The sequence below is a fragment of the Cibotium barometz genome, chromosome 25, assembly GCF_041138505.1.
Source record: "Cibotium barometz isolate CiBa-2024 chromosome 25, ASM4113850v1, whole genome shotgun sequence".
NCBI classification, from domain to species: Eukaryota; Viridiplantae; Streptophyta; class Polypodiopsida; order Cyatheales; family Cibotiaceae; genus Cibotium; species Cibotium barometz.
This window is the reverse complement of record NC_141070.1, coordinates 9810132-9836781: the sequence shown is the minus strand read 5'-3', so window position 1 is coordinate 9836781 and position 26650 is coordinate 9810132. Positions and strand designations below refer to the sequence as shown.

General features: G+C 45.1%; 1 protein-coding gene across 2 annotated transcripts in view; it reads right to left on the bottom strand.

Annotated features, from left to right (window-relative positions):
- LOC147624227 (S-adenosyl-L-methionine-dependent methyltransferases superfamily protein) overlaps window positions 1–26650 on the bottom strand; it is a 60433-nt gene that overhangs the window by 19081 nt on the left and 14702 nt on the right. For both annotated transcript variants that reach the window (XM_086819174.1, XM_086819176.1), the window contains exon 3: window positions 21668–21860. In XM_086819174.1, the coding sequence (XP_086675300.1) occupies window positions 21668–21860 (193 nt within the window). The remainder of the gene's footprint in view (window positions 1–21667; window positions 21861–26650) is intronic.

The window sequence follows — 26650 nt, the reverse complement described above, 5'->3', positions numbered from 1 at the left end:
GCCTCACACTTGTCACTTCAGCTATTGTGTGGCTCTCCACTTGTCATTGTAGCCTTCTCTTGCCATTTTAGCTCATGGGAGACCCAAATCTATAAAGTGGAGTCCTCTCTCTTCATTAAAGGAGGCTCTCTTGCTACACACTAGCCTCTACCACCGTTGAAGACTGCCCTAATGATGGCTACTCTCTTTCTCTCTCTCTTGAAGGCTGCCCATGAAGAATACCGGCTGTTGGGGACTGTTTTGGAGGCTTCCATCGCGAAGAAATACTGAAGCTTCTGTACTTGCTCTACCACCCATTGTACCAGTTGTACCAGCTTCTGTACTTGCTGTACTTGCTATACCAACCACCGTACCAGCTGTACCCGCCACCGTACCAACTGTACTAGCCATTGTACTAGCTGTACCAGCTTCTGTACTTGCTGTACCACCCATTGTACCGACTGTACCAACTTTTGTACCTACTGTACCAGCCATTGTACCAACCATTGTACCTGTTGTACCGGCTGAATGGAGAGTTGTACTTGCTGTACCCTTTCTATTGCATGAAGACCCGTGGTTTTTGGGGAAGAATCAGTACCCACACGGAGGTATATGGATTATATTGTTGGCTCGGCATTTCTACAGCCTATGTTCCGGCTTGGTTGCCTTGTGTTGGGCTGTATTATGGCATTTGTATAGGGATAATCCGGCATCTCCCGTGGGGAGAGTAAGGCCCTCAAAGCTTGTACATGATATTATTCTCCTTGGGTAATAAAATACTCCAAAAGGGGGGTCGGCCCATTCCGGCCTCTATGCGGTGTCACACGTGCAAGCTCCATTTTCAGCATTTGTGGATGTTTTGTCGAGCTTTATGTTTTATGCAAAGTGATGATGGATATGTGTTAAGGCTGTGGCCATGTTTAAGTGTTTTAACATGCATTGATGGTATCAACAATGTGTCAAAGGCCCTAGTCCCCCGCGCACTGCCGCCGCGAGTTACACTAGGCATCTCCTATCCATCTATACATGCCCAAAATAATAGTAATTCCAGCCAAACTTTAATGTTGTGTGAACATACACTAACTTAAAGACCTTATAAGTCACTTCGATAAATAAAATCCCATGTTGCACATGAATTGTAGCCATCTTTCATGCCAAACTTTGCCACTAGAGTCACCAACTCTTGCATGAGTTCAGAGGGTCACCAACCCGAAGTCACTCACCATGATCACCAACCCTTCCATGAGTTCATGAAATACTAGTTGGTGACTCTGATTTCTCAGTATCGGAACTCATGGGATCATGGAAGAGTTGGTGACTCTGTTCATTGCCTCTCACTAAATGGAGTCACCAACTCCTCTCACTCGACAGAGTCACCAACTCTTCCATGAGACTCACTAGAGTCACCAACTCTTCCATGAGTGCAGTATAACATAAGACAACAATAAATCACACGCATAGACCTTGGTTCTTCATAAATATGTCTGTGACAGATAGTTTTACAGGCATTTCGGCCAATGATAGAAATCCATAGAAAAATCCTCGATGGATAAGATATCCATGAGTTCCATAAGTCCACTGCATCTCGAATAAAAAGGGAGCCAATAGCATAGTCTATCCCGAGAAACAGGGAACGCGAAACTTGATTGACGCCAATATAATTGTCAGATGTATGTACAGTCATAGTGACAAAAGCGTCATCAATATGAAGTAAATCCTCATTGCTAATAGATAAATGACTCCGTATTACATAGAATACCAAAATCATAAAGTAGTTTACTAGCTTTGCGGCCAAAAGAGATAGATATCTGAATTGCTCAAAGTATCTATCCTCCAACACATAGCAATAGACAAAGGATTCTTCTTGCACAAACATGCAAGAGTGAAAGTGTATATATTCAACCAAAAGCTGAACATATAGTTAGCTTCAAGGCATACAATGACAAACCACCATACCCTACACTCCTCAGCAGAATGGTGTGGTTGAAAGAAAGAATAGAACGGTGAAGGAAATGGCCCGCTCCCTCTTACATCATGCGAAGCTACCTTCCTCCTTTTGGGGTGAGGCTATAGCTACTTCAGTTTATCTTCTCAATCGCTCTCTTACAAAAGCAGTGGACAGCATGACTCCAGAGGAGGCTTTCACAGGCCACAAGCCTACTGTTTCTCATTTTCATGTCTTTGGTTGTGTTGCTCATGTGCATGTGTCTTCTTCTAACAGGAGGACTCTTGATGCTAAGTCCAAACCTATGATATTCACAAGATATGCTTCTCGCTCCAAAGGGTTCCGTTTTTGGGATCCTTCTCGTGAGGATATTGTTCTTTCACGTGATGCCATCTTTGATGAGCATGTTTTTGGTCTTGATGAGTTACCACCTTCTACATCTCTCTCAGATCCATTTCCATCTCTTGAGCTTGGGCCTCTCTCATTCCCTACAGTCTCATCGTCATCTACACCATTAGTTCCTACTTCATCCCCTTCATCCATTTCGATTGCGACACCTACTACTTCATTTGATTCTACACGGACTTCTGGTCCTCCAAAATGGGTTCGCTCTCTACTTCAGGATTCAGGTATACCACTTTCAGATGCTCAACAATCTACTACACGTGTCTTACGTACACGCCCTTCAGTAAATATTGCCTTGATGTCTCATATTGGTGATGTGTTTGAGCCTGAAACGGTTAAGGAAGCTCTTTCCTTACCACATTGGTGTGAAGCAATGCAAGCAGAGATTTCTTCTATTGAATCTAATAACACATGGCAGTTAGTTCCACGACCTTTACATAAAAAGGTCATTGGTGTTAAGTGGATTTTCAAAGTCAAGTTTCATTCTAATGGTACTCTTGATAAGTACAAGGCACGCCTTGTTGCTAAAGGTTATGCTCAAAAAGAAGGTGAAGACTTTGATGAAACTTTTGCTCCTACTGCCAGATATTCTACTATTCGTGTTGTTTTTGCTCTTGCTTCTCACTATGCCTGGCCTATATATCAAATGGATGTTAAATCTGCCTTCTTGAATGGAGATCTAGAGGAGGAAGTTTATGTGGAACAACCTGAAGGTTTTATTGCACAGGGTCATGAACATGATGTGTATTTATTACAGAAAGCTCTTTATGGTCTTAAGCAAGCTCCTCGAGCTTGGTATCAGAAGATTGACAGTTTTCTCCTTTCTCTACATTTTGAGAGGACTCATGCAGATCCTAATCTTTATGTGCTTATTGTGGATGATGATATATGCATTCTTGTGCTTTATGTGGATGATTTGACACTCACTGGCTCTAATTTGGATCTACTCAAATGGGTTCAAACTCAACTCACAACATCATTTGCCATGACTGATCTTGGACTACTCCACTATTTTCTTGGTTTAGAAGTGTGGCAATTTGCTTCTGGCATCTTTCTTTGTCAAAAGAAGTATACTTTAAGGTTGCTTGAGAAATATGGCATGCATGATTGTGCATCACTCACTTGTCCCATGGATCCTAATTTAAAATTATCCAAAGATGATGATTCTCCTGAGGTTGATTCTACAGAAGTATCGCCAACTTATTGGTTCTCTACTTTATTTAGTTAACACTCGGCCAGATCTCTCCTATATCAGGCTTGTAGCCCAAGTTTGCTCTAGGCACCTCCTCCTGTCCACCTATACATGCACAAAATAATAATAAGTCCAGCCAAACTTTAATGTTGTGTGAACACACACTAACTTATAGACCTTATAAGTCACTTTGATAAATAAAATCCCATGCTACTCATGTATTGTAGCCATCTTTCCGGTAAAACTTTGCCAGTAAATGCTCCAGCTTTCTTCTAAAAATCCCCGTTTAGATTAGAATTAAGTAGCTCTTGGTTACCGTTTGATTAGCATTGATCTAGCACGCTTCTACATTGCATGTTACACTGAACACTTGAGATTGAGTTGGCAAAAAGTTGTTCCATTTGTCCCATTTCCTTCAACATAGCAACTAGCCGAAGAGCCTTACACAAAACCTTTTTTTCTTTCCTGGAAAAAGATTTTTCTATTAGTTGCCGAGAAAACAGCCAAAATGGCTACGTACAAACTCGTCCTCAAATGGGAAGCGAGAGTCAAGATGCATAAAGGGGAGGATGTTGCTCTCATCCGGCTAGCCACTCTAGGGGAGGGAGGGGGAGGGAGAGGGAGAGGGGAAAATAGCTACACAAGTGGTCTATAATGCCAAGTGGGCTTGCCACCACTATCAATAAGAAAGGGACCGTGATGCCAGATCCTTAAGAAAGTCTACTAGCACTTCCACATGCGGTGTAAGTCACCTTGAAGCTGCCCCCACCGACCACAGAGGGTATGAATGATATCGAGCCAGATGCTCCGGATAGACTCTGCTAGCGGCGTGAGGGTGCCTTCGATGGCTTCACTGCATAGAGCTCTCCATATGTGCCATGCAGCTATATGCTGCAAATCTCCCATCTCTAACTAGAACGTGGAGACCAGTGACCCGTAGGTGGAGCTAGAACTCGCATTGCAGAAATGCGAAGGTGAGAGACCTAAAGGACTAGCCTTCCCTCTCATATGGCATGACGACCGCTCAAACGGGACCCTTTAATCTTCTTGAAGCGAATAATCAAAAACTCATAAAAATACATCAAATATTAAAACAACTACTTGAATTAAATTGAACATTAAAGCATATGACAAAACATAAGGCAAGAGAAAGAAAAACATCACCATCAACACCATGCTGGGTGCAATCTTCCCCCCCCTTGTGCGTGGCCTTCCCCCACACAAGAGTATTTTTATTAGTTTTTTCATCAAAAATAGGCCATAGCCCCCAAAAATATACAAAGTGTCCTTTTAGAGAGTACGACACTCTTCCACAATAAAAATAGAGTGTCCTAAAAATTGGGACTAGAGTAAAGCCTTTAGGCTTTAATAAATTCAACATTATAAATGTATTTTTCCCAATGTATCAAAATGGAAAAATCAACTACTAAGGTTACAAGCTACACTTGTAAAAATAAATGTGATGCACATAAGAAACATTCTCCTCAACATTATTTATCAATCCTCGTAATCTTCTTCACCTGAAAATATAAGTCCAATTAATAATTAAATTAATCCCACAAATATTAAACAGGCACAAACCATAACCAACTCATGACTACCAAGCGTAAGTACTTCCAGGAATCACCCTGCCAATACAAACCTAACTGAAATAATTATAGACGGCCCCAAGCATACGTCATATACCGCACGTATTAATTTTTATAGTGGTGTCACCCACGATATTAACCTAGCCGGCATGACGCAAGAGTAACCTAGGCGTCCCCAAATTACTCAAGAGGAGAAAATAATATTCTTAAAGATGACTTAAAATATATTCTCATAACATACCTCTTGCTTGAGTTTGCAATTGTCCTCAATTGCAGGTTTGCTAGGTTTGAAAAGAACGAAGGATCTCAAGATAAGCTCGGAAAAATTTATCGGCATCCATTTTGCATCTTCTTGAGGATGGTTTTTGAATGTCAAAAGATATTTAATTAACATGGATACGACTCATGTAGCCATGTGAAACCAATCTAATGTCCCATACCACAGATTAATTCCACACGATACTACCTTAAGAACAGAAGTTTGAGACGGAGTAGCTAATTCCCTCTGAAACTTTCATTCTAACATAACTTTTCTCTATCCTCAAAATTAGACTACAAGTCTTATTCCAAAAATAAATTAGGTCGAAATGGAAATTCTTATCAACTTAAGATTGAAAATTATCACTTACATTACTGTCAATAACTTGATGAATTCTGGGAATTTGTTCTTGATCTTAATCTTGTAATTGTCTAACTAAATTCAAAAATTATAATCTTTGAATAGGTTTATAATTCTTGAATTTGTAAATCTTACTTGTAAACAATGAAATCTAAAGGAAATCTTGATCTTAAGCTTAATCTTAAACTTGAAATCAAAACTTGAAGAAAGATAGACATCTTGCGCCCTAGTTGATAGCAAGAACTTGATATACTAGTAATGAATCTTGGCTTAGATTAAAAATACTTGAATTGACGAAAATTGAGAGATTAGTCTTTAATTAATCATAATTAAAATTCTTGAATAAATCTTGTTCTTAAGGAGTTTAAATCTTGTGGTTGAATATATCTTTGACTTAGAGCAATTCTTGGTCTAGAAAGAATCTTGTACTTGGATAGATCTTAAACTAGAACACTTGAAAATTTAGACAAAACTTTACTTAAATTCGTATAAACTTCGTAATTGTGATTGGTATACAACTTAAGCTTGGTTTCTAGTCACTTGAGAGCTATTTCTTTACTTTTCTCATCATTACTAAATTCGATGGTGAAGCAATTGATAACTTAAATCAAAGAATGGAGAAACTTGCTTGGTTCTTGAATCTTCAAATTGGTCTTAATCTTCTATGAAATGTCTAGCAATCATTTTTACTTGAATTTGGGCAACTAGATCTTGAAGATAACTTTTGCTAATCTTCTATGAAATGTCTAGCAATCATTTTTACTTGAATTTGGGCAACTAGATCTTGAAGATAACTTTTGCTAATCTTGTCTCGATCTTTCTAGTTAGGTCACGGTATCTAAAATTCTTTTCAGGAGCTAAACTTTTCTAACTAGGTCTAGAAGGAAAGAATATTCAGAAAACAGATACAAAAGCAAACAAGAAATTGTATACAATAAATAAATTTTTTTACACATACCTCCACCTTTGGTTAATGTGTCGAGTACATTAACCTCTTCGGTGTCAAGCATGTCCTTTACTGCAATTTGGTTCTTCTTTTTAGTTGGGCAAGATTTAGCATAATGTCCCAACATCTTACACTTGAAACACTTGACAATAGACAGCTTGGATACGATGTCATTGGTCGGGCTATGCATGTCAGATGCTTCCACAGTTTTAACTTTCTTCTTAATATAATTGTTCAGTCTAGACAGATGTCGTTCAATCTTTCTTTGAAAGTTGTCCCGATGCTCTCGTTCTTGATTCAAAAGAATATAGAGAGAATCAAGCTGTTCCTGAATAGTACAATTGTGCTGCGGATATTCACCCATTTCTTGACAATTAAAAGGAATAGGAAAAATTTAAAACAAGAGAAAAGATAGGGTTTCTTATCTCATATGGAATGTCGAGCTAGATGTGAATCCTGCCAAGTTAGCTCAATACACAAATGCATAATTTTTCAAGAAATAATCCATGTACTCTTTAAAATAAGAAAACTCGCCGTAGGTTAAAGCAACATTTTAATGATATCTTCACTAACAAGCTGTTTATATTATTCGTACTTCATGAGGATTTAGAAAACAACATTATTCACAAGAATTTGACTAAAGTCTCAAAATTTCTCTGGAGGTAAGTTCTAAAAATCTGTAGAAGAAATCCAAACTAACTATATGTACATGAGATTCTTTTCCATAAAATATGATGGGAATAGTCAAAAAATATTTTTCTTTTATAAAACATTTTATTGATCTCATTTAAGCTTATTTGAAAGCTTTTAAAGCTTAGTCAAAAGCTTTTATATATATATAGTAAAATAATTTTTCCTCTACTAGGATGCGCTCAGCGCATGAATAGAGAAGGAAAATGAAACATAATAATAATATGAAGTTTTTTTTTAAATTAATTTTTTTTTAAATTATTATAAAACTTTATCTCTATAAAGCTTTGTTAAAGATTTATTCATCTATGCATGATGGAGGGAGATTTTTTTTTTTTTACTACAGCAACAAAAGAAATATATATTATATTGGTTTTATAAAGCTTTATTAAAGCTTTATCAAAGCCTTTATACTCTCCTCTTGACACTACCCGCGCAGCGCGCAGTAATAATTCAGCGCAAGAGTAAAAAGGGAGATTTTTGTTTGTTTTTTTTTTAATTAGCTCCTCCTGGATTTCACGCAACCTGAAAATTCCTCCCCTCCCTGAATTCGCAGCGGTCATCGCCGAGGTATGAAGGAGAGAGAGAGAGAGAGAGAGAGAGAGAGAGAGAGAGAGAGAGAGAGAGAGAGAGAAAGAGAGATTGAAAATTATATATATTTATATTTATATTTATATATATATATATATATATATATGGCTTTTACTCATTTCTCATAGAGAGAGGCGCTTTTACTAATTGAGAGAAATTAAGAAAAATCCATCACCTTCCACCCTTGATTATAGAAACTGAGCAAATGAAAGGTTTAGCAATTCTGATTATGGCTCTCAATGCTCCTCTGCTTGCTCTTTCAATCCGTACGAACAGATTAAGAAGAGGATTAGTGAAGAGAAAGGTAGTTTTATGGTTTTGGGAAACCCACTAATGGTTTTCCACCTAGTTTTACCCTTTGGACAATAGATTGATGGAGATTGATTATCCAATGGTTAAAAACAAGCTTTATTTCATCCATACATAAACAAAAATCCCTAAACGTGTTCTTCTTTCATTTAAATTCAAGAAAATTACCAAAATCACCTCTGTTTTTTGTCTCTTTCACCTCTTTTGACCGCCTTTCAAGAAAATTAAATTACGCCAAAGCTCTGATACCACTCAAACGGGACCCTTTAATCTTCTTGAAGGGAATAATCAAAAACTCATAAAAATACATCAAATATTAAAACAACTACTTGAATTAAATTGAACATTAAAGCATATGACAAAACATAAGGCAAGAGAAAGAAAAACATCACCATCAACACCATGCTGGGTGCAATCTTCCCCCCCCTTGTGCGTGGCCTCCCCCCACACAAGAGTATTTTTATTAGCTTTTTCATCAAAAATAGACCATAGCTCCCAAAAATATACAAAGTGTGCTTTTAGAGAGCACGACACTCTTCCATAATAAAAATAGAGTGTCCTAAAAATTGGGGCTAGGGTAAAGCCTTTAGGCTTTAATAAATTCAACATTATAAATGTATTTTTCCCAATGTATCAAAATGAAAAAATCAACTACTAAGGTTACAAGCTACGCTTGTAAAAATAAATATAATACACATAAGAAACATTCTCCTCAACATTATTTATCAATCCTCGTAATCTTCTTCACCTGAAAATATAAGTCCAATTAATAATTAAATTAATCCCACAAATATTAAACAGGCACAAACCATAACCAACTCATGACTACCAGGCGTAAGTACTTCCAAGGATCACCCTGCCAATACAAACCTAACTGAAATAATCATAGACGGCCCCAAGCATACGTCATATACCGTACGTATTAATATTTATAGTGGTATCATCCACGATATTAACCTAGCCGGCATGACGCAAGAGTAATCTCGGCGTCCCCAAATTACTCAAGAGAGAAAAATAATATTCTTAAAGAGGACTTAAAATATATTCTCATAACAACCGCAACCTCAGTGACCCGAGCAACTAAGTCCCATCTAACAATACATGCGGGGGCCCTAGTAAAAATGCATAGGAGCCTTCGCGCAATCCCAAAGACAATGACATTGAGACTCTTGGGGATGGCCACACCTCGAACATAATGCCGGTCTACCACCAATGGCCAACCAAGTGCCAACTGCCAAGCTCCTATGTGCCATCTACCACATGAAGAGAGTGATCTTTTATGATCGAAAACTATCCCACAACCGCTTCCAGTGTCCTGCTAGTGCTGGAGTTCTCTCAACCCCTAACATCTGAATCCTGCGGCCCAGCCGTGCAGTGTAAGAAAAAAAGGGGATGTCAGGCGTCTCCTCACTGTCCTCTGGATCATGCCATGTCCACTCTCACGGATCCCACTGAAGTCTCGTGAGAGGCCGGCCCTCCCAAATTCATAAATGCGCGAGTCTCGCTCTAGCCACCTTGGCCAGAGGAGGGTCGATGCGCCACTCGTGTGCATGAAAACCAATCACCCTCACCCTCTGCAACGTGCATCCCCTGAATTACTCTAAGGGGGTCTCCACTCTCTCCAGTTTGCCATGAAGCCCAATAGAGAAGGTGAGCGAGGCAGAGCTCTCATCCATGCCATGAATGGCACAGGGGTATATCGTGCCTGGTGAATACTCCCAGCCACCACTGCAGGGGAGGCGGGTCCGGTATCGGGGCCAACCACTCCATAGGGATGGAGAAGTCGATGTCGAGGCTAAGTCTAACTCTGCCCCAAATCCCAGCAAGGCCCCTCTCCATAGTCACAGGGGACGCCCGTTCCAGGCCTTTGGAACGGGGGAATGCCATCCCGGCCTCCCTTTCACACGGGGATGCGACCCTCTGCAGGGGGGACGTCCCATGTCCCGTCCCTCACCAGGGGACAACTGTCCCCTGTCAGGGGACGTGTTAATCTTGTGGGACAGCTGGCAGCTTTGTTTGGGGACGAGAAGGGAAAAAAAACGAGATATTTTGTCTTCTCCTCATTTTATGTTTTTTTGTTTAAAAAAAGGCCCGTCGTGCGAGCGATCTCTGCCCTCCTCCGTCTCTGCTGTCTTGCGTTGAGTGCTCTCCAGACTCCCCCGTCTCTATTGTGACCTGTCACCTGTGCAGTGTGCACACTTGCTCTCCTCCGTCTGTGCTGTTGTGCGAGAAATCTCTGCTGAGTGCTTTCCTCCATCCGTCTCTACTGTCACATGTGCACACTTGCTCTCAGCCTCTCCTCCGTCTTTGCTCCTCCATCTTTGCTCTGCAGTGTACAGTGACTGCACAGCAGCACAAGTTCTTGCCACTACCACAGGTCCACAACTCCATCTAAGCTGCCCAGGCCCCAATGCCATTAGCGGCCAGCCTTCAAAGCTCAAAGTTCAATCACAATGGCTATATTGATGCATTTTGATGAATATATTGATGCATTTTTTGTGTACCGTCCCACCCCCCGTCCCCGTTCCCGTTCCCCGACCCATGTGACTATGCCCCTCTCCTAGGCCTTTGGGGGTAGCTGTCTGAATGTAAGGCAATTTCCAAGTGACCTAGTGTGGCCTGTGCTCAAAGCTCCCCACGATACCTACAGGCAAGCCCCAAGCATGTGACCGCTAGGCAGACGGACCATGGGATTCCAGATCAGAGGCTGCCCGCAGACACTCCTCAGATGCTACTGGAGTTGTGATTACTGAAGAGCGGGCCTAAGATGATCTCAAGCACGCAAGAGATTGGCTGCAAATCTGTCCTCAAACGCTGGGCTAAAGCCACGTGCCCGCATCTATTTGAAAATCCATCTCGTGCTTTGAGGCCAAGGGCCTCCTAGGATCGCGGTGCGGGCGGAAATCCTAGCCAAGAGGAAGTCCTTCCAACGTTCACCACCTGGAAGATGATCTCGAACAATCAACTTGCCCCACAGGGCACAGCTCTATATGGAGGGGACGATCATGCCTAGGCGCCCTCTACGTCGAGGCTGAATGATCACTCTCCAGGCCACCTTGGCCCGAGTAGGTCTCCCGTCGCTACCAGCCAGCAGAAAATTACGAATCAAACGCTAAATCTCATCAATACAAGCCCAGAAGAAAGACCAAAAGGAGGTGATGTACCACATGGTGGCAAGAGGTTTGAAGAACATGGTTCGCCACCACAACCTGGCCAACTAAGAACAGCCTGGCAGAACTCCAGCATAGCAACTTCTTCCAAATGCTCAAAAGAAGAGGAGCTAGTTGTTGCTCAGACGAGATGTCAATGCCAACCTAGCATCCAAGATACCGAACTAGAGTGCCCCTCCAGACCCACTAAAAAGCCTCAACTGGATGCCAAGTCGATGTGGGCGATGAGCCAACCCAAAATCCACAAAACTTGTGCTAGTTGATCTGCGCTGCGGCAAAAGATCTCAATCGCCTTGGCAAATCTCTAGAGGTTCCACTCGTCCCCCGACAAGTATGATGACGTGTCATCGACGAACTCGGAATCAAGTAGCTCCTCTTGTGCGCAGATGGGAAGACGCAATCCTCCCGGGCGGAGAGAAAACTACTCATGGCTTGGGCGACAAATAGGAAGAGATAAGGTGCCAAAGGGACTGAGCGGAGCGGAAATGTAACGCCTCTAGCTCCCTAAATCAGAACCTGGCGGTGTGAAGCCGAGTAGAGTCCCAAAAAAACCAGACCCCCTCCTCCGGGAAAAACCCATCCTGCACATCGTCCCCTCCAAAAAGCCTCAATCTACTCTGTCATAGGCTTTCTTGAAGTCAAGAAGGAGAACAATCATATCCTATTGTCGCATCCTGGCTGAGACGATTGCCTCCCAAAAGGTGAAGATGTTGTCCAAAATACTATGTTCCTTAATGAAACCCATCTGTGTACCATGAATGAATCAAGTCGGGGAGAAAGGGCTGTAGTCTTCGGCTGATGGCCTTGGCCATAATTTTCTACGCACTGTCTAGGAGGGTGATGGGTCTCCATTGCCGAATCTCCAATCTATCACCACCCTCCTTGGAAATCAAGTGCATCAATCCCTCAGATAAACTCTCTGGCATGACTCCCATAACCATTATCTCATTGAAGGCCTTTCTAAAGCCACCTTCCATGAGATCCCAGTGACAGAGAAATAAGGAGACTAGGAGCCCATCGTCTCCCCAGCATGTTCCCCTAGGTAATGCCGTCATAACCTCTACGAGCTCCTCAGATGTGAAGGGGGTCAAGAGTAAGGTCCGTAGAGCGTGAGGGACCACCTCTCTCGTAGGCTGCCAAACCTGCTCAAGCGCATCCAACACCTATGGGAAAATGGGGACACTTGTGACAAGAGAGCTGAAGAAATCTGTGGTGATGGCTCTCACATGGAGGAGGAGGGGGGGGGGGGGGGGGTGGGGTGGGGTGGGGGGAGGTGGGGTGGGGGTGGTCTGTAACAATGGATCCATCCTAGGCTCGCAACCTGCGGATACCATCTCTCCACCTGTATGGGCCTACAATCACAAAAAAATCCCCAGTGACCCTGTCTCTCGCCTACATCCAAAAAGAGGCTCTGGCATGGTATCTGAACTTCACCCACCACTCCAGTATGGATCTAAGCTCTGTACGGGCGACAGCCGGCTAACTCTCAAGCCATAGGCTATCTCGTGCACTTTCCTAAAGTCGTTGAAGAGAAGCAAGACCCCTGCGAATGCTCCTCTCCTGCTCTCGAAAGCCAGCCAATATGCTTTGCGCTGTGCTACCTCCTATAATAGACCGCTAATCTCTCCAAGGCCTGCATCCAATGCGCATGCGACTGCTCCCGAGTGAAAATCTAGCCTCTCCCGAATCCCCTCTATCCTGCTACAAATCTCAAGGTCCTGGATGAGGCTATCTCAGATCCAAGTGCTCAAATGATTGTCCTACCTCCAAGGGTCATCCACACAGAGAATAACCAGTGCGTGATCGGAGATGGCATCTTCTCCTGAGTGTGGACGCAGCCCCGATAGTCTCTGTTTCTCTAGATCCGACAAGAGGAGTACTGGCCCCAACCTATCTTGATTAGATTGGTTTTATGTAGATGGGTGGACTTGTGGTCGTGGAGGCATGATTGGTATTTTAGCTGGCCCCTGAGAACCAAAATCAACTCCTCCCGAGTCCCAAGCGGAGTACTCTGCACCAGATATTGTAGCCATGCCACCTCCGAGTCTGTCCTATACCAACTATAGCATGTTAAAATCCCCACCCATACACCAAAAATCTGCCTTTGGTAGGGACTAACGAGCTGTACTCTAGAAGATGGCCCTGCTTGCTGCAACGTTGGGCACGTATACATTCAGGAATGCCACATAGTCCTCTCCAATCTTGATGGTCACCCACTAAGCTCGTCTAGTGACAATGGTGCCTAAGTCAACCGCTGCTGGCAAATTGCTGCTCACTCACGGATATGCTTACTCCACCTTGTGTCTCGAAAGAGCCAAAGAGTGGGACCAGACGGTGTGACTCCTGCCCTACAAGATCTTCCCGCAGCGGCGGGTACGTCCCTCTGAAAAATGATGCTCCTCAATGAAGAGGATGTCAATGGGTCCACCAACTGCTGCTCTATGGTGCTCCTCTCTAAGAACACCACGCCTCTAAAAGCATTGTGGGACCCCCAAAACCCTCGATGTTCCATGAGACAATATGCATAACGAAGATCGGTGGGAAGCAGAACTGTCTGAACTGTACTTAACTCGAAGAGTCTTGGGCGTGGGCTTCGATGGAGAGTAATCACTGTCGGTCCTACGACAAAGCTGTGCAGATGGGCATGAATCCTAGCCTCCATGTGGAGCCACTCTGCTCGAGCCCTTGAGTATGCATACTCTAGACTCCACCTGACACAATGCAGGTATCTGTAGGAGGGGGGAAAGTGATATTACCACTAAAACATGAAGAAACACAAAAAGCAGCACCTCCAAGCTTGAGGAAACCATCTCCCTTATCTAATCTCTAAGGCCCGATCCTCCCAACTCCATCCACACCAAAGGCTAGAGGTGGGTAAGCACATCAATGATAAGCACATCATGCAAATGATGTGAGAGCTCAATGGCCTGCCCCTGAATAGCGGTGGACATTGACTCCATGCTCCAGTCCGTCCCCTATGCTGCACTCAGTGAGAAGGAGAAGGTCATCACGCCACTCTCTCGGGCAGACGGTCTAAGTGATATAACAATACACAAAAGCAAATGGGAGACACCATCTCCTCGAACATACACGCTCCTTCGACAGAAAGGCATCAGAAAAAGTTGTTGTCAACTGGCTACCCCAGCACCCGCCGCCAGGGGGGGAGGGGGGTATGTGCGGCACCGGAGAGGTAGTGATGGTCATCTCTACTGGCTCCGTAAAACGATGGATCAAACGGCCATATGCGCTAGCCGACTACTATCACCAGCCTAGACATTTCCCACTATGAAAGGTGCCTGTTGGCTACAGAAACTTCTGGTGGAAATATTCTTTTGTATGGCTGTGGTTGGATACTACATATTGGCAATGGATCTACTACATTTTAAGAGTATGGTGGTCGTACCAGACTTTTACAGTTGTGGACATCTTATAAGGCAGAGGGGATGTCACCATTTGGCCCCTTTACCAACTCTGATCAATGTTTTGGGGGAAGCCCACACAAAAAACACAAGCAAGGTGAGAACGCGGATTTTCGAGAGAAGAAGGGTTAAGCTTAAGGATAAAAGCATTGAAGCCTAGGCACCTAACAGGAGCTTTTATGGGCTTCGGGTATCATAAAAAGCTTTATGGGCACCCTGCATGTACATGTGGGCCAATTTGTGGGCCCACAAGGATAGAAAAAGCTACGCGCCCCCTTTTATGAAGTATTTTTATAGTCTTGACACTAAAGAGGCCAACTTTGATCATTTATAGAGAGACTGGCTAAACAAAGCAAAGGCTTGGATATCTTTAGCAAGGAAACCACTTTTGGACAAAAAAGGAAAAGCATAGATCATATCTCTAGAGCATGGGCTGAATCGTTAAAAGCAAGGAGGGGAAGTTTTTTGGGGATATGCGCACAAGAGCACAGGCCGGAAGCAGCTATTTTTCTCTCTCTCTCTCTGGGTAGAGTCATGGACTATTGTGATCAAAGATGGTTGGGTTTTTATCTCCTGGAGATCTGCAGGCTCAGAGAGTCCATTATCAGGAGTAGACATCCGATTGGCAGGAAGTCCACACAGAGACAGATTACTGACTTCTTTAGAGGGACTACCCGGGAGGACACACAGCCGACAGCCCAACAACAAGCACCCTATGGGACTCTAGTTGAGAGAGCTATCCAATTGGGCAGATCCAGACGCCCGAGGGTTCGCAGATCCTCACATCGGAGACAGTGCCTACACCGGAGGATTGAGAGCATCATTGCGAGGCATCGGGATTGTCCGACCAGGCATCTCACTATGGCAAATATCCAGGCCATCCGGCAGAGACCCATGCTAGAGCTCCTAGGATGATTACCACTCCAACCATATATTGTTGTACTCACTGTCACTTTTGTACTCCCCCATATTCATGTATTCATGTATCCATGATCTCATGTGCCCCATTTTGACTAGTAGCATTAGCTTCCCACTCTCCCTAGTTGCTGCTTCCGGATGCTCCCTACTTATGTATTGTAGGGCTAGATAAGTACTTACCTTCAGTTCTTTCTTTTTTTTTCCAAACAGTGTATCAGATGTCACATGGTTGTAACTTTGGTCTCATAGGTCACTTTGGCCTTTTGAAGACGTTAATTAACATTTCATTTCATTTTCATTTCTCTCTCTCTCTCTCTCTCTCTCTCTCTCTCTCTCTCTCTCTCTCTCTCGCTCTTCCTACAATCGTTCTCTCTCTTCGCCCCCTTTCCTGCCGTCGTTCTCTCTCTTTGCTAACCCTTTCTCTCTTCGCCCCCCTTCCTACAGTCGTTCTCTCTCTTCGTTGCCCCTTTCTCTCTCTTTGATTCCCCCAATGTCACTAGGGCTCTTAAAAAGCTGCATAATGGGAGACCAAAAGATCATGAGGATCTACGCGCGGAACATTTTGCCCACGGGCACCACATATTGGCTCCCATTCTTGCCAGTCTTTTTAACAAAGCACTCTGTGAAGGCTTCCCACCCTCCTGGACTACCAACACCATTGTCCCCATCCACAAAGCACAAGATCCCACGGACCCAGGTAGCTATAGGACTATCATGATTGGATCACAATGGCCAAAATCTATGGGGCAGTACTAGAGGACATGATGAGCTCTATGGCAAAGAGGATGGGAAACAGAGCATCAGGCCAAGCAGGCTTTAGGAGAAACTTCTCCACACTGGACCATATCTTTACTTTACGGGCTATCATAGAGGAGGCGAGGTCCTCAAAGAGACATATGTATTGCTGCTTTGTGGATTTCCGCAAAGCCTTTGACTCCGTCCCTCAATCTTGTCTGATCTGACGCTTGTAGGAGCTCCAGTTCTCACATGAGATTATATGGGGTGTGAGGGCACACTATGAGGCAGTACTCGGCCGAGTACGTGCACCCGGTGGGACCTTGGGAGATATATGTATCACTATTGGGGTTAAGCAAGGCTGCCCACTCTCACCTACACTCTTTGGTCTATACCTTGATGAGATCACAGTATTTGTGGATAGTTTCGGAGGTAGAGGTTCACCATTGGCTCAGACAGTAGTGCCCATATTGCTATATGCTAACAACATTGTCTTGATCTCAGATTCAGCGGAGGGTTTACAAAAACACAAAAATGCATTGGACAGATTTTGCAAGGGGGGTCAATTTGGGCAAAACCAAGGTTATCGTCTTCAACACATCTTATGCAATCGCCTCACGACTTTCTTTCATATACAGAGATGCCCTAGTGGAGATTGTGCAGAAGTATGTGTATCTAGGAGTCACTTTTACAGGCCCTTTGTTTTGCATGACCACAGCTGCCACTAACCGACTTGCGAGGGGGCACGCCTCCCTAGCCCATCTGGAGAGACTGTTTCCAGGCACATTTCCAAGAACCCTGCACTAAGTGCTAGCTCTTTGATACTCTAGTACGACCAACAGCTACGTATGGTGCAGCCCTTTGGGGGCCAGGCCTAGGGAAGGATCACTTGAGGAGCATAGAGAGGCTACAGGTGATGATGTTGTCACGCATGATCAGGAGTAAGCCATCTGTACCACATGACATTCTACATGCAGAGTTTGGGGTGGCCCCACTGGTTACAGATGCCCTTTTTCGGCCTGTCACTTATATTCGGCATGTATACACGCTTGACAGAGATCGCCTCCCACGACTAGCACTAGTTAGCTTCTCTTGTTGATTGCAGAAGAGCAAAGATCTTGGAAGGACCTAGCTATTGGCATAGTTTTCTCAAACATCTATCTCATGGATAGAACAGCTTTATTGGAGTATGATGAAACCAGCCTTCAGAAATCTGACGGGCGGTGGAACAAACACTCGCACACAAAACACTTCATCACCCATGGGAACCTGAAAAAGGAAAACAAACAGGGGAGCTAGAATGCTCCTGCAAATAGTATAAGGACACCGATTGGCCCCAAAATGCAATGGCGCCCCTTGCGGTATTTCTTTATTTGAACAAATATGAGTACAAAGTATAACTTGTCGAATCCTTTACCAATAGGATCCCTTTTAGCTTTTCACCCAGGACTTTCCAAATAAGAACTCTCGCTATTACAGCAAAGCATTCCATAGAGAAGGCACACCTGTACGACACCTTCCTACTAGAAAAGGTCTTCCCCATCTCTACCATGGATCCCACAACCCTTTCCCAAACAGCAGTAGTGTTGAACCAAACCACATGTCCTTCCTATAGAAGACCTGTATCTGATAAACCATAGACCTGTATCCATAAACCATAGGCCTGTATCCTCGATACCAAAGTCGTGTTTTCTTCTCGAAAAACCAATGTCCTGTTTCCATGACAGATAAATCCACATATGCACCATCCAATCACGGTGCAAAAAACCCATAGACCCGCTTCCATCATGCTGGTCTAAGCTTGTCCGGTCTGGCTGCGGAGATGCCTCAACGATGCGGTCTGCTCCATGCTGCAGAAAACCGCCCGCCTAGCTGTCACATGCAAGTAACCTGCTCCATGACCACCAGCACCTGACCAGATTCACTATTGTGTGCCCATCCTCTGCACCGCCTTCCCACACCTGGCGTTCACCTGGCTGCCCGACTGGCTGTTCGCCTAACTGACGTTTGCCTAGCTGCCCACATGTCTGGTTACTGGTTGCTGGCAGCCCGTGCACATAGCACTTTTGGTGTCTTGTTGCTGGCAGCAACCCATCTGGCTGTAGCCATGCGCACAGCTCCCCAGTCAGCGCACAACTCCCCTGTCAGCGCCCAGCAGCAGCAGCAGCAGCAGCAGCAGCACCTAGGGACGGCGGCGGCGGCGGCGGCAGCAGCAGTTGCACCATGCGCAGCAGCGTCCATGCACAACAACGCTCCATGGGATGCGCCCGCGTAAAACCGTCCGGCCACCACCTTCCTTGGTCTCGAATCCGCCACCCTTCCATTTATAAGGAGGTGATGCGCTTTCTCTCAAAAACGCCAAAAGCAAGGATTAAAAGAAACCAATGCTTTTCAAAATAAAAATAATACTTTAAATCATCAAAGGTTTAAAAACCTTATAACTTTAAAAATCCTTTTTGTCACCTTTCACACTTGGGCTGGCCACACTTATGAGTTTTCTAAACACAGGGTCGTAACATATGATATGAAAGTATTGTTTGAGCATATATATATATATATATATACCTAGATGAATCCAGGAACATGCCCAAATTCACCTTTTAGGAACGTGCATGTTAAATACTCATGGTAGTCAACCCACAAGACTATATAACTATCAACTCCATTATGCATAGTATGGACTAGATACTACGACATCCCCACTAACGTCATCAGTGCCCAATAGTGGGTGTAGAACACTCTATCAAGATATGCTCACACACGCACTCCACACACACACACACACACACACACACATAAGAGCATATATTCACACAAAGCCCTTCATACTGAGTTTCTGTCAAACCTCCGGAGATGCAGGGCAGACTCAGCCATAATGAAGCCTGGCACTAAGGGAAGTAGCAAATAGAAAGAATTAGTACAGCAAATAAGTAGTTGATAGGACAAATGCACCGCAAAAGATGTAGAAAGAATAAGCACAATCTCAACTAGCCACAACTCAGACGAAAACTTCACAATGCGAAATCTGCATGTCCGCTAATACGGCTGAATTGTATACCTAGATGAATCCAGGAACATGCCCAAATTCACCTTTTAGGAACGTGCATGTTATATACTCATGGTAGTCAACCCACAAGACTATAACTATCAACTCCATTATGCATAGTATGGACTAGATACTACGACATCCGCACTAACGTCATCAGTGTGCCCAATAGTGGGTGTAGAACTCTGTATCAAGATATGCTCACACACGCACTCCACACACACACATAAGAACATATATTCACACAAAGCCCTTCGTGCTGAGTTTGTGTCAAACCTCCGGAGATGCAAGGCAGACTCAACCATAATGAAGCCTAGCAATAAGGGAAGTAGCAAATAGAAAGAATTAGTATAGCAAATAAGTAGTTGATAGGGCAAATGCACCGCAAAAGATAGAAAGAATAAGCACAATATCAACTAGCCGCAACTCGGACGAAAACTTCACAATGCGAAATCTGCATGTCTGCTAATACGGCTGAATTATATACCTAGATGAATCCAGGAACATGCCCAAATTCACCTTTTAGGAACGTGCATGTTATATACTCATGGTAGCCAACCCACAAGACTATATAACTATCAACTCCATTATGCATAGTATGGACTAGATACTACGACATCCCCACTAACGTCATCAGTGCCCAATAGTGGGTGTAGAACTCTGTATCAAGATATGCTCTCACACACGCACTCCACACACAACACACACACACACACATAAGAGCATATGGCTACAGAGTTTCAAAAGACTCTTGACGCTCAAAAGGAGTTCTATACTGGACGGTTAGGCGGGAGGCAAAGGCGAGGATGGCAAAGGCAAGGGCAAGGAGGGCACAGGGGGCGCATGCGGGAGGCGAAGGGAGGGCCAAGGGAAAGGCGGGCGAACGGGTGGAGCACTAGCAGGAGGCTAGGAGCTGCGCGCGCATAGGCATGAAGCACACAGCAGCAGGGCAGCAGCAGGGCAATAGCGGGTCAGGCGTGGATGCGCAGGGGGGAGCTCCGGCTCATTCTCAAGCCTCATAATCTCTAGAAACCTTTTGAGAAAGGTAATGGATAGCATCCTCTTACTCAACACCATTGCTATGATACCATATACAAAACTTACATATTGTAATACACACAAGAGTAGGACCTTCCATAGGCAAATTAAGCACAACTTGCAAAATACTGACATGGAGATTCAAGAATAACACTGAATCATGCTCTAAAAATTTGATCACAACAGATGGCTTGTACTTTCCACCTGTGCTCTAGAGAAAGAAGCTTCAATGGTATGATGGGGAACTACTGAGACAGAGACTACAGGCACAAAGAATGCAAGGGTACATAAAGCAGTGACGGTAGATGATAAGGTGATTTTCTAATATCTCATATATGAACACGGGGCTATACCTAGCGATTATTTATAGGCACCCACGGCGGTCCACCAGCTCTAGGTCGGTCATGGCCAATCATTCCTTCAACACAGGGAACTAGGCTCGAAGTAAACTAGGGTATAGCTAGCCGGGCACGAATGAACTAGGACCCACAACCCAAGGACAAGGTACCTTGGGAAGATGTCCTTAAACCATTGGAGCAGCAGCCTTGTATGGAAATATCTGTCCACACTTACATGTAGCCAGCCTATTTGGCAGCGCACCAAACCTTTCTCAGCAATTTGGCCTCCACCGGCCTCCATCCAGTGTCTAAACCAGGCCTTGTTGGTGGGTGTCCGGGCAACTAGAGATTTGAGCATTGATTTCCAACAATTTATGATTTGTATTTTAAAAGAGTAATGTTTACAAAGTATGAGATTGTTATGAAGGGGAACACTTGATATCTCCCTACAGCAAATGCAAACACGAGCCTTCATTGTAAAAATTGCTTCTTCAAAGATATTTATCTCTATCTTGATCAGCGTAAATTTAGACCTCTCCAATAAGACTTTCACACCATGCTCCCAAAGTGCAAACTTGGCCCATTAGAGCTCTTTCACACAAGTACCACCCTCTTCATGATTATGCAGCTGTAAACACTTATCTGTTCATGACTGGATGGCTTAGCATCAGACCCTCGAAACTTGTGAGATAAACTTTGCTGATCACATGAATAACTATGAAAGTGTTTTGATCAAACCTGGTTGGCAGTTAGCTCACGGTCCAATAACGAAGAAGTATTCTCCAAAGCAATCTGCTGCAAATCAAAGCCATAGACAAGCCCTTGGCTGCTCTCTCCACAAGCTAATTTTGCCAGTGCTACCGTGTCATGTCCATTGCCACATGTAGCATCAATTACAGTATCCCCAGCTGTCACCACTTGTTTCCATGTACTGCACCCACTCAAAAGAACGAAAAAAAATTCCAAGATTGAATGAACAAAATGAAATAGATTCAACACAAGCAAACCATTGAGAATTTACCTTTTTATTCAAACTCTAGCGCACAAGATGTCAAGGAAATAACCAAGGGTGATGGCATGTCACTTGTTTAGGGTAAACCACAAAGATTACAAACGTTTGAACCATCCCTTGTGATGTGCAACATGGCGATGGTAATGTTATCCATACCAAAGATATAGTTCATTCAACCCTTTTTGAGGACTTTGTGACCATCTAGATGGTGAGAGAGGTTATCCATACCAAGGTGATTAGTTAGAGTTTTGGAGACACAATATGACAACATGATGCATTTTGAATTGGGTGCGGCTACAGCTTAGCAGTGACAGAGTCATCCACATTGCTGTGTTATTTTGCACCACGCCACTCCCCTTACGCCGCACAGCATGGCCAGTTCACTGTACTTACCATTATATGGGGATATCATGGAGTTCTCACAGCTGGGGATATCATGGAGTTCTCACAGCTGGGGAAAGTCCTCCTGCTCGGGGATTTCAATGCCAAGGCAGGAAGTCAGCAGGTCCCACTACTCGATGTAGACGACCCTATCAGACTATAGGAGCTGGACATCACTGACACAGGGCTACAGCGATCATCACAGGATCGTGAGGAGGTCACAGTGTATGGGAGATATTTCTTAGAGCTGGGAGCTGCACATGGTCTCATTATCTATAATGGGATGTCCCGATGGCCCTCCTCCAACGCCCTCACCTCCTTCCCTCAATCAGGAGGTACTAGCACCGTGGACTACCTTATGGGATCTCCGGCTTTGGCACACCTTCTCCCCGACTTCTCCATCCCACCACCCCCTTCTGATGCTGACCATGCCTACCTCTCTTTCACTCTTACCTGCACACCACCCGTCCCTCCACCACCACCCCCATCTCACATTACACTTAGGTCCTTTTTGATCACGAGCTTGACCTTGTTTACTCCAACCACATCTACCGCCATCTCCAAGATGTGGAACCTATTGTCCCCCTATCCACCCTCACATCACAACTCACCACCATACTCCACACATCCGCCACACCACTTCTTTCATCTACACGCGGCAGTCTACCGCCAAGCCACCTTGCGGTTCCATGCCCCAGAACTGTTGGTATGATGACGAATGTTGGGCCACACGTCTTAAGCATGAGGTACGGACGGGGCAAATCACGAAGCGCCAAGCGCAACAGATTTCTCAACGGCTCACCCAACGCAAGAAACGGGAGGTCTACGCTCGGAAAGAGGATGAGTTATACCGACTTTTCTTAGGGCCGAACTGCAAAGAGGCCTGGAGGAAACTCCGACAACATCGCCCTCCCACACCTATCACCTACCCGGACACATGGCACTCCTATGCACGCTCCCTCTATCATATCCCCCATCAGCCACACCTACCGCCACCGCTAGATCCCCGTCCCACCACCTCCACCTTCTTCACAAAGGGCATGGTCCTCAAGGCCATTCGTAGACTACACAATGGGCTAGCCCAGGATCACGAGGGAATCACTGTCGAGTACATCTAGCATGCCAATGATATCCTGGCACCCCTACTAGCCTACATGTTCAATAGAGCCCTTTGTGAATGATTTCCACCCTCTTGGTCCACCAACACCATCACCCCGTGTTGGAAAGTTGGCGATTTCGAGCATGTGATCTATGGTTAGAAGGTGCCTTGGATTATCCCATAAGTGGAGCATGGGAAGTTGAAGAGCCATATATAGGCAAGAATGGCACCTTGTCATAATCATCTCCTCCCGCCGGTGTTTTGGGAGGCAGCTCACCGGGAGATGGGAGCCCGATGGAGGGATGCTGCAGTGCCCGTTGGGGGTGTTAGTGGAGCTCGATGGTGATGTGTCTCCTACGTGCATTAGTCTTCCGCTGTGCGCATTCTGACATGGTATCCGAGCCCGGGCATGTGTGCTCCTGGGCGACCCCCTCGCGCCTCGATGGCTTGCGGAGCTCGAATCGAGGGAGGGTGTTGGACGGTTGGCCATTTCGAGCATGTGATCTATGGCTAGAAGGTGCCTTGGATTATCCCATAAGTGGAGCATGGGAAGTTGAAGAGCCATATATAGGCTAGAATGGCACCTTGTCATAATCATCTCCTCCGGCCGGTGTTTTGGGAGGCAGCTCACTGGGAGATGGTAGCCCGATGGAGGGATGCTGCAGTGCCCGTTGGGGGTGTTCATGGAGCTCGATGGTGATGCATCTCCTACGTGCGTTAGTCTTCCACTGTGCGCATTCTGACACCCCCATCCTCAAAGCCGGAGATCCACTTGATCCTAATAATTACAAGACAATCATGATTGGCCAAACTCTATGGATCAGTGCTAGAGGCGAAGCTCGGTTCATTTGCAGAAAGCCAAGGATGCACAGCCTCAAGACAGGCTGACTTTCGGAGGAGCTACTCTACCCTTGACCACATCTTCACCCTCTGTGCCATCATCGAGGAGGGTAGAGCACGACATCAGAGGATTTACTACTACTTTGTGGATTTCCACAAAGCTTTTGATATTGTACCCCGAGCCCGCCTCCTACACCATCTACAGGAGATCAGAGTCCCATCTGACATGGTTTGGAGCATCATCGCCCTCTATGAGTCCGTCACACCGGACGAGTGAGAGCCCCAGGAGGTACATCACAAGAGATTTCCAGCACTGTTGGGGTGAAACAGGGCTGCCCTCTATCACCCACTCTTTTCGGCCTCTACACTGATGAGATCTCGAGCTTCATTGACGGATTAGGCAGGGCTGGTCCCACACTAGCACTGGGCAGGCATATTGATCCCCATACTACTTTATGCAGATGACATCGTCCTCCTCTCAGACTCAACCAAGGGGCTTCAGAGACAGTTGGATGCCTTACATGACTTTTGCACTCAACGGGAACTCTCTGTTAACCTTGGTAAAACCAAGGTAATGGTCTTCAATACCTCTTGCCCCTTCACATCCAGATTGAGCTTCACATATAGAGGGGATCCTGTGGAGATTGTCTCATCCTATGTCTACCTTGGTGTCACTTTCAGTGGCCCATGCTTTACCATGGTTCCCGCAGCACCTGCCAGAGTGACACGGGATATGCAGCCTTCAACTTACTTGAGTGGCAGCGCTTCTAAGCACATTTCCAAGAGCCCAGGACGAAGGGCTGGCTTTTTGACACCCTCGTCACACCAGCCTTGATGTATGGAGCAGCCTTCTGGGGCCAGATTTATCCGATGAGGATTGGCAGCGAGTTGAAAGGCCCCAAGTCATGATGTTTTCCTGTATAATCTGCAGCAAACCATCAGCCCCACACCAGATTATCCAAGCAGTGTTTGCTGCAGCCCCGATGGTAGTGGATGCACTCTTCCAGACAGTCACATACCTCCATCGCATCAGTCACATGGATCCCCACAGGTACCCGAGGCTTGCCTTGGAGTCCTCAAGACAATTAGCACTTGAGGGCCACTCTAGAGTATGGTATGCACTAGTTTCCACTTGGCTCTCAGTATATGGGCTCCGCATGGACCGCCTACCCTCCCTTCACTACAATTTGGACTCCCCTTTTCTGAAAGAATGTGCACAAGCGGAAGCAAATAAACATGAGAGAGAGAAAGATTGCAAGCAAGAACTGAGCTTTATTAGCTTGAGGTTACAGAGTACAAGATACAGCATATTGGGCAATGAATGATGTGATAGAATGAATAAAGGGAGCAACTCTTATATACTAGTGCATGAAGCAGTCGCTGGATTCATCCAGCAACCGGGCTACTTGAGTGTACATGTCCCATGCCATGCGGATTGCGATTGGCCACATACGGCTTTCATCCCACCACCTCAGAGTGGAGACAAGTAGAGCTGAGCGCATCTTTAGAGCCGGGACGCTCATACGAAGACCCAGAGAGGAGAGGATCTGCCGATTATGCCACACAAAGGTTGAGACGGAGGAGCATTACATATGCCGCTGCCCAGTATACTATGAGATCCACGGGAGGTTTCACTGTCTATTTCATGAGGGATTTGGTCCACTCTCCAGGATCATTGACTTCCAGGACCAGCGTTGCCTAGGCATCTTCTTGTTGAGCTCCGCAGACACAAGGACACCTTCTTGAGAGAGCTTCGGCCCCAACCACCCCGCCCCCTCCCTCGCCAGCCAACAATCACCAGTTTCTTCCGGACCCAGGAGATGGAGGACACCGATATAGTGGATCTTGTGCACCCTCCATGAGCTGCTCCGGACCTACCTCACCCGAGAGGAGTTACCTCAGACCGAGCCTCCGCACTCCAACGTGCCCGGCGCCCCCGCCCCCCCCCCCCCCCCCGGTCCGCTTACGATCACCTCATCAACTCTAGATCCAGGACATGCTCCGCCGCCATCGAGCTACCTTTCCACGTGACATAGCTGAGGGAGACCTCTCGGCCATACTCATTAGCCCCATGCTTGATATTTTGGAGAGTGGTATACCATCTACTCGGAGCTGATGTTGCTCTCATGTTTCTATGTTCTTAGTATTCCATGATGAGTTTCCATGGACAGTTTTGTATCACCCCAATGAGATAGCTATGTTTATGTTTTCTTTCTGTTTTATTTTCCATTCTATGATGAGATATGCCATGCATGGACATTATTGTATCACTTTAGTCTCATAAGCTCATTGGGTCTTTAGTAGACGCTTAATATCTCTCTCTCTCTAACTGGCCGTACAACAACGCTCCTTTTTCGCTCTAATGGTTGCCCATTTACAGGCCGTACAG